Source organism: Balaenoptera ricei, chromosome 8, assembly GCF_028023285.1.
Source record: "Balaenoptera ricei isolate mBalRic1 chromosome 8, mBalRic1.hap2, whole genome shotgun sequence".
Lineage (NCBI taxonomy): Eukaryota > Metazoa > Chordata > Mammalia > Artiodactyla > Balaenopteridae > Balaenoptera > Balaenoptera ricei.
Genome location: NC_082646.1, coordinates 21,158,019 through 21,172,880, shown reverse-complemented (window position 1 = coordinate 21,172,880; position 14,862 = coordinate 21,158,019). Strand labels below are relative to the sequence as shown.

At 37.2% G+C, this 14,862-nt stretch overlaps 1 protein-coding gene across 2 annotated transcripts in view; it reads left to right on the top strand.

The window, feature by feature from the left end:
• RDX (radixin) overlaps positions 1-14,862 on the top strand; it is a 70,179-nt gene that overhangs the window by 13,499 nt on the left and 41,818 nt on the right. For both annotated transcript variants that reach the window (XM_059930406.1, XM_059930407.1), the window contains exon 3: positions 8,818-8,901. In XM_059930406.1, the coding sequence (XP_059786389.1) occupies positions 8,818-8,901 (84 nt within the window). The remainder of the gene's footprint in view (positions 1-8,817; positions 8,902-14,862) is intronic.

The window sequence follows — 14,862 nt, the reverse complement described above, 5'->3', positions numbered from 1 at the left end:
ATGTGATCATCTTATTAAGTTTTATAATTATATAATTTGTGACTAAGGTTTGTCCTTTTATCTTAGGATAAATGTACTTTTCTTCATCTAACAAAATCGGGGGGTTTTTTTCAAGAATTTTTTGGCCAGTTATCTTTTTAAGAAAATCATTTGTTGTGGTTATTTGAATTTTCTGGCATGAATGTCACTTTCGAATTACTTTTAAAGATTTAGCAGGTAAAAAAGTGCATTGTCGGAGGGAGAGAAGAATAAAAAGAAGTAAAAGGCATAATCAATAAAAAGCAAGAATTAAATTTCTCTATTTGCAGATGACATAATTATGTAAATAACCTGGAATTTACAGAACAACTGTTAGAACTAATAACAGAATTTAGCAAGATTGTTGGACATAAGGTTATATTTTTAAAAAAATCAGTCTTCTGTTTTATATATTAGCAAAATTCAAAAAATGAAGTAAAAATTTCATTTGTAATAGCATCAAAAATATAAAATATTTAGGAATAACTTTACAGAAGCTGTACAAGATCTCTACGCTGAAAACTTATAAGTACTTAAAAAGACCAAAATATATACAAAAATAAACATTGGTCATAGATATGTCTAGAAAATATTATTACAATGTCTGTTCTCCCCAATATATTGGTAGATTGAATGTAATTCTAATCAGTTGAATCCCTTTGGTTAAAATTGACTAGCTGATTATAAAATGTTTATGGAAGAGCCAAAACTTATGTGGAATAGCTAAAGCAATAGCTAGTGGGAAGCAGCCACATAGCACAGGGAGATCAGCTTGGTGCTTTGTGACCACCTAGAGGAGTGGGATAGGGAGGGTGGGAGGGAGATGCAAGAGGGAGGGGATATGGGGATATATTTATACGTATAGCTGATTCACTTTGTTGTACAGCAGAAACTAAAGAAAGCATTGTAAAGCAATTATACTCCAATAAAGATGTTAAAAAAAAAAAATTTTCACTGCAAAGTAAAGGAGCTGTTACAGTGGAGGATTACTGGACTGAATGTCAATATTATGACATAGTATGAGTGTGTTTCATGTTTGGTAATTGCAATCATTGTTGCTTTTGTTGTGGTCATCCATGTACAATGCTTAGTGTCAGTCTATCTCTTGTAAAAATAAAATACAGTGTGTGTGTGTGTGTGTGTGAAAAAAAAAAAAAACAAAAAAAACAAAGTTCACAACAGAAAATGGAACAAATCTTAAATCTTGGATTTGGGTTAAATAAAACACACACACACAAAGTAAAAGGAAAAAAAAAAAAAAAAAAAAAAAAAAGAACAAGGGTGGGGCTTCCCTGGTGGCGCAGTGGTTAGGAATCCGCCTGCCAGTGCAGGGGACACAGGTTCGAGCCCTAGCCCGGGAAGATCCCCCATGCCGCGGAGGAACCAAGCGGGTGCGCCGTAACTACTGAGCCTGAGCTCTAGAGCCCGTGAGCCACAACTACTGAAGCCCGCGTGCCTAGAGCCTGTGCTCCACAACAAGAGAGACCACCACAGTGAGAGGCCCACACACCGCAATGAAGAGTGGCCCCCGCTCACTGCAACCAGAGAAAACCCCTCACGCAGCAACGAGGACCCAACACAGCGAAAAATAAATAAATAAATTTATTAAAAAAATAAAATAAAAAAGAACAAGGGTGGAGCACTTACACTCCTGGATTTCAACACTTATTTTCAGGCAACAAAAATAAGACAGTGTAGTATTAAAATATTAGATAATAGGATCAGTGGAACAAATATACATCTCCACACACAAGGTTGTCACACAGTTCAATGGGGGAATTAAATTCTTTTCAAGAAATGATGTTGGAACAAAGAGTTATCCATACAGAAAAATACGAATCTTGACCCTTATATCACAGTTTACACAAAAAACTAACTCTGAATGGATCACAGGCCTAAATTAAAAGGCTCAAACTATAGAACTTCTAGAAGAAAATAGAAAACATTTTTGCAGTCATAGGGTAGGCAAAGAATTTCTTTGATAGTACACAGAAAGTTCGAAGCAAAAAAAAAAAAATTGAACATCAAAATTAAAAAATTTGCTATTTGAAAGACAACAGTAAGAAAGTAAAAAGGCGGGGCTTCCCTGGTGGCGCAGTGGTTGAGAATCTGCCTGCCAATGCAGGGGACACAGGTTCGAGCCTTGGTCTGGGAAGATCCCACATGCCGTGGAGCAACTGTGCCCGTGAGCCACAATTACTGAGCCTGCGCGTCTGGAGCCTGTGCTCTGCAACAAGAGAGGCCGCGATAGTGAGAGGCCCGCGCACCGTGATGAAGAGTGGCCCCCGCTTGCCACAACTAGAGAAAGCCCTCGCACAGAAACGAAGACCCAACACAGCCACAAATAAATAAATAAATTTTAAAAAGAATCCTCAATGTCTGATCATTGTTTAAAAAAAAAAAAAAAGTAAAAAGGCAAGGCAGAATGGGAGAAAATAATTGCAGTATCGCATTCTTTTAGAACTCAATAAGACAACCCAGTTTTTAAAAAGTGGGCAAAAACTTTGAATAGATACTTCACAAAAGAAAATATATCAATAGCCAATAAGCACTTGAAAATATCCTCAATATCTTTGGTTATCAGGGAAACATAAAACTACAGTGAGATACCACTTTATATTTACTGGAGGGGCTATAATTAGACTGATAATATTTTGCCTGTAAGGATGTGGATCAACTAGAACTCTTATTTCTGGTAGGAATGTGAAAGTTAAAAGTAGTTTGGAAAACTGTCTGAATAATTGAGTGGAGAACATTTATTATTCCTAAGAGTAAGGATTAAAAATTGTATATAAGGCTTCCCTGGTGGTGCAGTGGTTAGGAATCCGCCTGCCAATGCAGGGGACACAGGTTCAAGCCCTGGTCTGGGAAGATCCCACATGCCGCGGAGCAGCTAAGCCTGTGCGCCACAACTGCTGAGCCTCTGCTCTAGAACCCGTGAGCCACAACTACTGAAGCATGCTCACTGTTTATGCCTAGGCTGAAAAGTGGCCTTATATCTGTCTCTTCTGCTCATGTTCTGTTGGTGAGACCTTAGTCACATAGCCATACCTAATTGCAAGAGACATTGAGAAATGTTCTTGTAGCTCAGTAGCCATGTCAATCGGTAATTTTGTTAGATTTTGGTGGTCAAACAACAAGTAGTCTCTGCCACAATCATATGGTTAGTTTTAAGGAGAAAAATCATATAATAAATTCAGAAAGAGCAGTTGCTAAAATTGAACAACTATTCATGATTTAAAAGTAAAAACCAATACCTCTTAAGCTAAGTATAGAAGAAAACCTATAACAAAAGTAATTCTTAATGTGTTAACAGTGGAAGCTTTTCTTTTAAGATCGGGAACAAGACAAAATGTACACACTATCACTGCCGCTGTTCAACATTGAACAGAAAGCCTGTGCAGAAAAATTAAAAACTCTAGGACTGGAAAGGAAGAAACACTTTGAAGATGTTAAGGTATTTATTTATATCAGGGGTTGGCAAATTATGGCCCATAGGCCAAAGCCAGCCCACCACTTGTTTTTGTACAACCTTCAAGCTAAGAATGATTCTTACATTTTCAAGGTTGAAAAAAAATCAAAAGAATAGTAATATTTCATGACTTGAAAATTATATGAAATTAAAATTTCAATGTCTATAAAGTTTTGTTGGAACATAGTATGCTCATTGTTTATTATCTATAACTGCTTTTCTGCTATAGCAGGAGAATTGAGTAGATGCAGCAGACAGTATGGTCTGCAAAGCCTAAAATAGTTACTATTTGTACCTTTACAGAAAAAGTTTTCTGACCCCTGGTTTATATAAATACAAGAATTTACACAGACTCATTTTAACAGTTGGCAAGGGAGCTGATAAAAGGATCAATATAAAAATCAATTGTATTTCTACAGAAGTAAAACCAGAAAAAATTTTGGAAAGATACTTCATTCATCATATTTATGACCCTGTGTTTGAAACGCTTTAAGCTAGATGAGTTTCAGTATTTGGAATTCTTTGGATTTTAGAAAGGTGAATATACAATGTATTATATGCATATGTAGTATTATGAAATTTCCATCAAGGTCTGTTGCATCACATCAGTATTTCTATAGATCGGTGTGTGAATATTCATTTGAAGTGGGATAAATTAATTCACCAGGTGGACTTATTTCAATTGTTTTTGCTAGAAATTAGCTAATAAACTAGAGTTTTCAATGCATTTAGGATGTCATGGGATTATGAACCTATAATTATAATAGCTATAAAACCATAGGAGAAAGATATCTTAAATGATTAATATGATTTTTCTGGAGGAAATTATAAACATTTTTTAAAAAGATCTTAAAGAAGACCTAAATCAATGCATAGAGAGAACCATACACTTGGATAGTAAGAGTCAATATTGAAAAGATGTCATTTTTTACCCCAAGAGGCTGATGAATTTAGTGTAGTTCCAATTAAAATCATAATGCGGTGTTTTGAAAAATTTATAATTATATGTGGAGTCAAGAGCAAGAACAAAGAGACAAGAATAGCCAAAACAGTTCTGAAAATAATAAGGGAAGACTTGCCATACCAGACATCAAGACTTATTTAAAGATACAGTAATTCAGACTATATGGTATTGGCAGAATAGTTCAATTGAACAGTGCAACAGAATAGCACAAAATTAGACCCATACCTATGGACATAAGATTTGTGACAGTGCAGTCTTTGGAGAGTGAATGAGGTAATCAATATACATCATATTTGGATGTTTAAAATCACTGTATTATTATCCCTCTGGGGATTAGGAAATGAAATTGGATTTCTACCTTAAATCATAAGCAAAAATCATTGAAGACAAACTATGAAAAACAAAACTTTGATAGGAAATATAAGAATATCTTTATGACTCCAGGCTAGGGAAGGATTTCTTTGCTTTTATAAACAAAATTTTTATTTTTTATTGGGGTATAGTTGATTTACAATGTTGTGTTAAAGGTTTTCTTAAATATGGCAAAAAATTGATACCTGCATGTAAAACATTGATAAATTCAACATTAAAATTTTAAAAATGTTTATCATAGAGAGGGACTCTTCATAAAATAGAAGGACAAGCTACAAACTAGTAGATTTCTTTGTAATGCAAGTAACTGACAAAGGATTAATATCTAGAATATATAAAGATCTCCCACATATGAGTAAGAAAAAGACAACCCAATAGAAAAATAAGCAATACATGTGAATAGACATTGTGAAAGATGAGGAGACTGAGTGGTCAATAAGCATATTATATTACTTTTCTATTGCTCTATAACAAATTATCACAAATTTGGCAGCTTGAAACAACACACATCTATTATCTCACAGTTTTATACGCTAGAAATATGGGATGATATGAATGGGTTCTCTGCTCAGGGTCTCACTACCCTGAAATCAAGGTGTAGCTCAACTGCATTCTCATCTGGAGTTTGGGGTTCTCTTTCAAGCTCATTCCTGTCATTGGCAGAATCCATTTCCTTGCAGAATGATCTATCCTTTACTGGTGAATGAAGTCCCCATTTTCTTGCTAGCTGTTGGCCAGGGGTCTCTCTTAGTCCTAGAGTGTGGTGTGTGTGACAAGTCCTTTGCTCATGCCCCCTCCAATTCAGCAGTGGAGAACCTCTTTAATGTCAAAGTCCTCTCACACTTTAAATCTCTCTGACTTCTGCAACCAGTCGGAGAAAACTCTTTGCTTTTAAAGTAATCATGTGATTAGCTCAGGCCCACCCACAATGATTTTCCTATCTTAAGGTCAACTGATTAGTAACCTTAAGTACACCTGCAAAATCCCTTTTGTCTTGTAATGTTAACATAATCATGGGAGTAAGGTGGGGGCGGGGGGGGGAGGAGATCATGGGGGCTGTCTTATAATTCTGCATATCACACATAAGAAAATGTTCCCAACTTCATTAGGGATCAAGAACCTGCATATTAACACCATATTGAGATATCATTTTATACCCACTAGATTGTTAAACATTAAAAAAATCTGATTATATCCACTATTAGTGAAAATATAAAGCAGCAGGAATTATTATTATTTATGGGAGTGTAGATTGATACAATCATGTTGGAAGACAATTCAGCATTACATTGTAAAGTTGAAGCTATGCATACTTTATCACCCAGGAATTCTGAGTTATACTTCTAGAGAAACTCAGAACATGCACTAGGAGACATGTACAAGAATGTTTATAGCAGTATTGTTCTTAATAAGCAAAAAATTTGAAACAACTTAATGTCAATAGATAGGAAAATGGTAAATGAATTACTGCCTAGTCACATAAAGATGAATGAATTGCAACTACTCACAAAAACATCAATGAATCTTAGAAATATAATTGTGAAAAGGCAAACTATAGTGTAGCAAAATTTTTGTTTAAACCTTTTACTGAAATAGAATATACATATGCAAAAGAATATATCATAAGTGTGTAGTTGATGAATTTTCATAAAATATACATATGTAATCATTGCCTACATCAAGAAAGACTTTATTAGCAAGTATTATACAATTTTAGTACAGCTATACCGCTAAAAGTCAAAAACTAAACAATATTTTACATATAGATACCTACATTTGTGACAGAACTATTGTTTTTTAAAAAGCTAAGGGGATGACAAACACAAAATTTAGGTTAGTACTTACCTGTGGGCATTGGGGTCAGGGAAATTCACAAAGAAGAAATACACTGGTGACATTTTTTGTCATTTCTAGTTTTTAAGTTGAATGGTAGATTTATGGGTAAAGGAGAACCTTTTCTTTGTTCAAAATGTTCTGACACCAAAAAGGAAACCATTTTCTTTATTCAGAATGTTCTGATACCAAATGTGTGGGTTTTCCATACCAAGCAGTTCTCCAATTCTATGTGGATACCAGTTGTGTGTCCTGCAATTTAATTTGTTCTGACACAACTACCCAGAATTAGCGCAGACCCACCGGACTGCTCTGGACTTCTGAAGCTAATCACAGGTAGTGCAAGTGACTCACACTTCTAACTTGGCTAAAGTTTGGGGATTCCCACGATCCCCTCTTCAGATTCTATAATTTTCTATAACAGCTCACAGAACTCAGGGAGACACTTTACTTACTATTACTAGTTAATATAAAGGGTACTATAAAGGATACAAATGAAACAGATGAAGAAGGTGAGGTCCAGAAGGGTCCCGAGTGAAGGAGTTTCTTTCTGTCTTTGTAGAGTTTGCAGTGCACCATCCTCTCAGCAGGTGGGTGCGTTCACCAATCGGGAAGCTCTCTGAACCCTTTTGTTTAGGGTTTTATGGAGATTCCATTTCATAGGTGTGATTGGTTAAATCATTGGACATTGATGATCAGCTCATTCCCCAGCCTTTCCCCTCCTGGGCAGTCGGGGTGGGTGTCTAAAAGGTTCAGTCCTCTAATCATGTGATTGGTTTCTCTGGCTACCAGCCTCCATTCTGAAGCTATTAGAGCCCATCTGGAGTCACCTCATTAGCATAAACTCCGTTATGGTTGAAAGGAGCTTATTATGAATAACAAAACATCCTCCTCTCACATCTATCACTCAGGAAATTCCAGCGATTTTAGGAGCTCTGCCAGGAACCAGGATGAAGACGAAATATATATTTATTGTTATGTTACAGTAGGTTTTATTTTGTTATGCTTCATTGTCTGTATATGTTACGAGTATTTTATGTGTATTAATATTTCCTAAAAGATGATTTTAAAGAAGGAGCTCTATAAGATTTTTTTGATTAGAGAAGGTATTTCAGATAAAAGTACATGTGTGGAGGTACATGTGGTTGTTAGCATGAGTAAAACATAAGGGGAAATAAGTCTGATTTAGCGTTCTAATAGTGTGAGTTAAAAGTTAAAAAGATAGGTTTTTACCATATCATGGTGAATTCTAGGTGAAGATGCTATTCTGGAGTAAAAATTATTTTGGTTACGTTTTTGGTGAGATATCCAGCTAGAAAGGTATTTACACCCAAAAATTGGAATTTAAAAAAGTCTAGCAAATAAAAGGCAATAGATGAGTGGTTTTTATAAAGTGAAGAATAATACATTTGCAGTATAAATAAAACTAAATATTTGGGGCTTCCCTGGTGGTGCAGTGGTTGAGAATCCGCCTGCCAATGCAGGGGACACGGGTTCGAGCCCTGGTCTGGGAGGATCCCACATGCCGCGGAGCAACTAGGCCCGTGAGCCACAACTACTGAGCCTGTGCATCTGGAGCCTGTGCTCCGCAACAAGAGAGGCCGCGATAGTGAGAGGCCCGCGCACCGCGATGAAGAGTGGCCCCACTTGCCGCAATTAGAGAAAGCCCTCGCACAGAAACGAAGACCCAACACAGCCAAAAATAAATAAACAAATAGATTAAAAAAAAAGTTAAAAAAAAAACAAAAAAAACCTAAATATTTGATTTTTGTATTGAAAGAAATATGGAATAGTGAATGACATTCAAAGAATTTGGAGTTATACCTCTGCCCTGCCATTTGATATCCATGTGTCCTTGGGCAAGTGATGGAAACTTTTCTATAGAAATGAACTTTTCTATAGAAATGCACATATCTCCTAGTATTGTTGCAGAGGCTAAATAAGAAAATGAAAAGTGCAGGGCCTCGTGCCTACTGTATGTTAAGTATTCAATAAATAAAAAACATATATAATAAATCAAACTATCACTTTAATAAAGAAAATATTAGGTATATTATAGAGTTGCTTTTTACTGCCTACATATGATACCACTTTATTTTATAAATCAGATAAAAGTATTTTTTCTTTTCTACTGATTTTCCCTTTGTTTTCATTGCAGATCAATGTAAGAGTAACAACGATGGATGCGGAGCTGGAATTTGCCATTCAGCCCAACACAACTGGCAAACAGCTTTTTGACCAGGTATCATTTACCAAATGAAGTATGTAATTTTGACACCATAGTGTGGATGCTACTGCATACTTCTTTCTGTGTTTTTCTATACCTTTACTTATAATGCAGCAATGTAGCACTTGGAATATTTCACAGTACCTGTTCAAATGTCTTGAACAACTGTAAGGGATAGTCTTTCTCATTCCTAGATTTGAGAGATAGGACTTTTTAAAAATAATTATTAGCAGGTATTTAACATCTGTTAATGCAAATCATTGTAATGAGGACTAAAAGGAATTCAAAGATATTCTCCATAGTCCATGAGTGGAATAGGTGGAGATCCTAGACAGAGGGTGTAACCAAGCAATGGGCTTGTGTTCCCGCAGCACAGAAAGCCAAACTCTTGACAGTGAGAGTTCGCAGCATAGTAAGGGTTTATTGCAGGGCACCAAGCAAGGGAGTGGGAGACAAGTCTCAGATCCACTCCAACCTGGTCTTTGAGTTAGAGGTTGTTTTTAAAAGGGAAAGAACAAAGAAGCTGGGGTTAATCATCATCTTGTGACATTTTCTGTGACATTTCTTAATCGTAGAAGAAAGGATGTCTCTGGTTTATGATTCGCTAGCCAGGTGGTCCATGACTTGGTGGTCTGTTAGCTTATCTTGCCCTGGAGAAGTAAACTGTCCATTAATGATGATATCTGATGATACAACAGCAATTTTAGTACATTAATGATATTATCAACAACAGCAGTTTTGGTCATCTGACTCTGGTTGATTAGTGTTCATTTAGCACAGGATTAAGGTCAGAGGGGACAAAAGGGAATAAAGTTGGATAGAGAGGTTAATCCTAAACTTGGCAGGGGAACTCGGTTTTAGGGGGACTTGGTTTCAAGGGGATGGCAGGAGCAAAGGCACAGGCTATAAACAGGCACCTGACAGCAGTTTGATGTCATCGGCTCATAATATGCTAGCCTGGAGTTAGAACATGTTAAAGAACTTGGACTACTGATACTGTCTTTTTTTTTTCTCACTCTTGAGAGCACATTTGAGCCACCCTGGGGAGCTTTCAAGAGGGAAAAAAAAAAAGCAATGCTTGGAAACCACCTCTAGAGATTCTGTTAGTCTGGGACCTGCTCTAAACTATTAGTATTTTTATTTAGGTTCCCTAGGTAATGCTGTATATAATGTTGTAAGTAATCAAGTTTTATTGAGAAAAGGAGGAAAGAGATTGGTGACCAGAGGTCAAGTGGTTAAGAAGTGAATTGATTGCAAAAAGGAGGAAGTTAACTTTTACATAAACTTTTATTGATACGTATGAGCAGGAGAGCAATAGTCTGCGATCAAGCTTACTATTGACCTTAGAAAATGGGAGAGAGAGTTTCTGGCATTACAGTAATAAATAACAGAGGGCTTCCCTGGTGGCGCAGTGGTTGAGAATCTGCCTGCCAATGCAGGGGACATGGGTTCGTGCCCTGGTCTGGGAAGATCCCACATGCCGCGGAGCAACTGGGCCCGTGGGCCGCAATTACTGAGCCTGCGCGTCTGGAGCCTGTGCTCCGCAACAAGAGAGGCCGCGATAGTGAGAGGCCTGCGCACCGCGATGAAGAGTGGCCCCGCTTGCCACAACTAGAGAAAGCTCTCGCACAGAAACGAAGACCCAACACAGCCATAAATTTAAAAAAAAAAAACAAAAAAAACATATTAGATATCTACTGATCCAAAATATGATGAAATAGAATTTAAAAACTCCTGGGAAGTTGTTTCTTCTCTTGACAAAGTAGTAAACTTCATCTCTTGATTAGATAATTAATGAACTTGAACACCCTGGTAAAGTCTTTTTGGAAGATGAAAGGCTTTTTTTGGTGTGAGTGAGCAAATTTTTAAGACAACAGCATAAGCAGCTGCATGCACCATATGTTATAGATATTTTACTTTTGTGAACTAATATTTACTTCTGTTGATTCTTCTAGGTCTCCTGTTTTGTAAATACATAGTCTGTCTTATTTGAATAAAAATGTAGATGCAGTTAGCATTTACTACTTCATAGCATATTGAAATGTTATTTATAGTGAGCAAAATGTTTTGTCTTAGTCAAAAACTAATCAGCAAGTGGACCTTTTTGGTATTGGATAGTGAGAAATAAAATATTTGTTTTTTACTAAGCAGAATTGCTTTAGTTTGGACATGAGGGAAAATGAAACCACATATATTATAATGCAGTAATATGTAGTAGTTGAAAAGTGTGGGCTCTGGAACCACACTGCCTGTAGTAGAATCCCAGCTGTAGCTGTTTGACTTCACACAAATACTTTCTTTGCCTCATTTTTCTCATTTGTACAATTAGGATGATGATAACATTACTCCTTCAGAAGGTTTTTGTGAGAACTAATTGAAACTCCGTGTAAAGTACATTAGAACAGTATTTGCTATACGCATTTCATATTGTAAATGAAGAGGTCTAAATTAAAGAGTATTATTATCTGTTATGGGCTGTCTCAGCAATTAATTCTTGTAGCCCCTGTTCTATTTCCTGATAACGAGAGCCAGAATGCTAGGATCTAAAAGCAGGTGTTACCTTGGGTGTAGTAAGTATATGGGTGGGCTGTCAGGGCAGTAGGTTCAGGGTCAGGCCAGGAGCAGACCTAGGGGTAGGAGTTCTCTCAAATGAATCCACCTGTAACAGAACCTCACTTCTGATTAGGATGTCAGCTTGAGGCCATCTGCCCTGTGGAGGACTCTAGTTGAGTGCTTGAGGTCCTTTGGTTTGCTCCCTGCTGACTCTTTCTTCACTGGCCTCCTCTTCTAGCTTCTGCTTGTGGGATTAGAATAGTAATACCCGCAAGGAGTACTCAACATATCTGTTAGGATGCAAGAAAAAATATTAAAATGTTTGTCTATATTTTTGTCTTTCCTCTTTCAAATTATTTTTTAAAAATATGCTAATATATTAGTGTGGTAGCATTGTATAACTTATAAATAAATATACATATAATGTAGTTATGTGTCCAAGTATGTTTTTACTTGGAAGTTCATGATTTAAAGTTTCCTAGAACATTTTTAGAAGTAGGGAAAGATGGGACCTCTTAAGGAATTTCACAACTGTGCTCTCTTATTTTTCCTGGTGTGTGTGTGATAGTCTGAAGTTAGTTAAGAGACTGGTCTTGTGCCCCACTGTGGCAAATCCCCCTTTTACTTAGCAGCCTTGTGCATCACAAAAAGCCTGGAAGCAGAAGCTGAGGCCTGCGCTTTGGTACACTTCTCTCTGCTGCTCTTGACATTTCCTACTCCTGCCACTCTGAGCTGGAATGTTTTCTGTGGAGCTGTTGGGACAACTTGTCTTTTGCCAAAGTTGAATTATCTGGGGTCTCTTTTGTCCACATTAAAGTTTTGGTTGTGACTTTCCTGGTGGTGCTCTGGTTAAGAATCCACCTGCCAATGCAGGGGACACAGGTTCGATTCCTGGTCTGGGAAGATCCCACATGCCACAGAGCAACTAAGCCTGTGCACCACAGCTGCTGAGCCTGTGGGCCACAACTACTGAAGCCCACGCTCTCTAGGGTCCACGTGCTGCAACTACTGAGCTCGCATGCTGCAAATACTGAAGCCCACGCGCCTAGAGCCTGTGCTCCGCAACAAGAGAAGCCACGGCAATGAGAAGCCTGCGTACCGCAACGAAAAGTAGCCCCCGCTCACAGAACGTAGAAGAACCCCACACGAAGCAACGGAAACCCGATGCAGCCAAAAAATAAATAAAAATTAAAAAAAAAAAGTTTTGGTTGTTTGGCATTAATCAGCATTTGCCATCAGTATGGGTCTTTATATCCCATGCCATTCAGAAATTTCTAAGTTTTTTTTTTTAATGTGGTAACCTTTCCTAGCACAGCTAAATGTTTTTTCTTATTTTTAGTTTTTTGCGTATGTCATGTCAGTGAAATTTTTAAACAGGGAAAGTAAACTGAAGGGTTCAGTTTGCTCTCTTGAAACCAAAAGCCTGGCATGTTTTTAGATTTTTGACATGTATACACTAATATGCATAAAATAGATAACTAATAAGAACCTGCTACATAAAAAATGAAATTCAAAAAAAAATATTTTGAGCCTAGACCCTGCCCCATGCTCAAACGCCACCCTCCCCCACCCCAACTAGGCCCTGCTCCACCCTAAACCCCACCCCTGCCTAAGTTTCACCCCCCACCTAAACTCCACCACCCATAACCAAGGCTTTTTTTTCTTCTTTTTTTTTTTCTTTTAGTTTGGGGTTCTGTTTTACCTTGTTGTTGATTCATTTATATTTTTATTCTTCTAATAAATCTTTTATTTTTCTAATTTTATCTTATTCTTTATACTTTGTTATTGTTCTGCTCCTTTTGGCTTGTTCCCCCCACCCCTGATTTATTTTTTCTGTTGTGGTTTTGTTTTACCTTGTTGGAGTTGTTTCAATTATATTTTTATTTTTCCTAATATATTTTTATCTTTATTTTTTATTCTTTGTTATTGTACTGCTCCTTTTTCTCCCCTTTTTTTTTTTTTTTGGCCACGCCACCCAGCTTGTGGAATCTTGGTTCCCAGGCCGGAGGTTGGGCCCGAGTTCTTGTGGTGGGAGCACTGAGTCCAAACCACTGGACTAACAGAGAACCTCAGACCCCAGGGAATATTAATTGGAGTGAGGCCTCCCAGAGGTCCTCATCTTGGCACCAAGATCCAGCTCTACCGAACTGCCTGCAAACGCCAGTGCTGGATACCTCAGGCCAAACAACCAGTAAGACAGGAATACAGCCCTACCCATCAAAAAAAAAAAAAAAAAAAAGAAATGACAAAAAATATGTTACAGATGAAGGAGCAGGGTAAAAACCTACAAGACCAAATAAATGAAGACAAAATAGGCAACCTACCTGAAAAAGAATTCAGAGTAATGATAGTAAAGATGATCTAAAATCTTGGAAACAGAATGGAGAAAATACAAGAAATGTTTAACAAGGACCTAGAAGAACTAAAGAGCAAACAGACAGTGATGAACAACACAATAACTGAAATTAAAAATACTCTAGAAGGAATCAATAGAATAACTGAGGCAGAAGAACGGATAAGTGAGCTGGAAGATAAAATGGTGAAAATAACTGCCGGGGAGCAGAATAAAGAAAAAAGAATGAAAAGAATTGAGGACAGTCTCAGAGACCTCTGGGACAACATTAAATGCACCCACCAACATTCGAATTATAGGGTTCCCAAAAGAAGAAGAGAAAAAGAAAGGGTCTGAGAAAATACTTGAACAGATTATAGTCAAAAACTTCCCTAACATGGGAAAGGAAATAGTCAAGTCCAGGAAGTGCAGAGAATCCCATACAGGATAAACCCAAAGAGAAATATGCCGAGACACATACTACTCAAACTATCAACAATTAAATACAAAGAAAAAATATTAAAAGCAGCAAAAGCAACAAATAACATACAATGGAGTCCCCATAAGGTTAACAGCTGATCTTTCAGCAGAAACTCTGCAAGCCAGAAGGGAGTGGCAGGACATATTTAAAGTGATGAAAGGGAAAAACCTACAACCCAGATTACTCTACCTGGCAAGGATCTCATTCAGATTTGGTGGAGAAATCAGAAGCTTTACAGACAAGCAAAAGCTATGAGAATTCAGCACCACCAAAGCAGCTTTACAACAAATGCTAAAGGAACTTCTCTAAGCGGAAAACACAAGAGAAGAAAAAGACCCCCAAAAACAAACCCAAATCAATTAAGAAAATGGTAATAGGAACTTACATATCGATAATCACCTTGAATGTAAATGGATCAAATGCTCCAAACAAGACACAGACTGGCTGAATGGATACAAAAACAAGATCCTAATATATGTTGTCTACAAGAAACCCACTTCAGACCTAGGGACACATACAGACTGAAAGTGAGGGGATGGAAAAAGATATTCCATGCAAATGGAAATCACAAGAAAGCTGGAGTAGCAATACTCACATCAGATAAAATAGA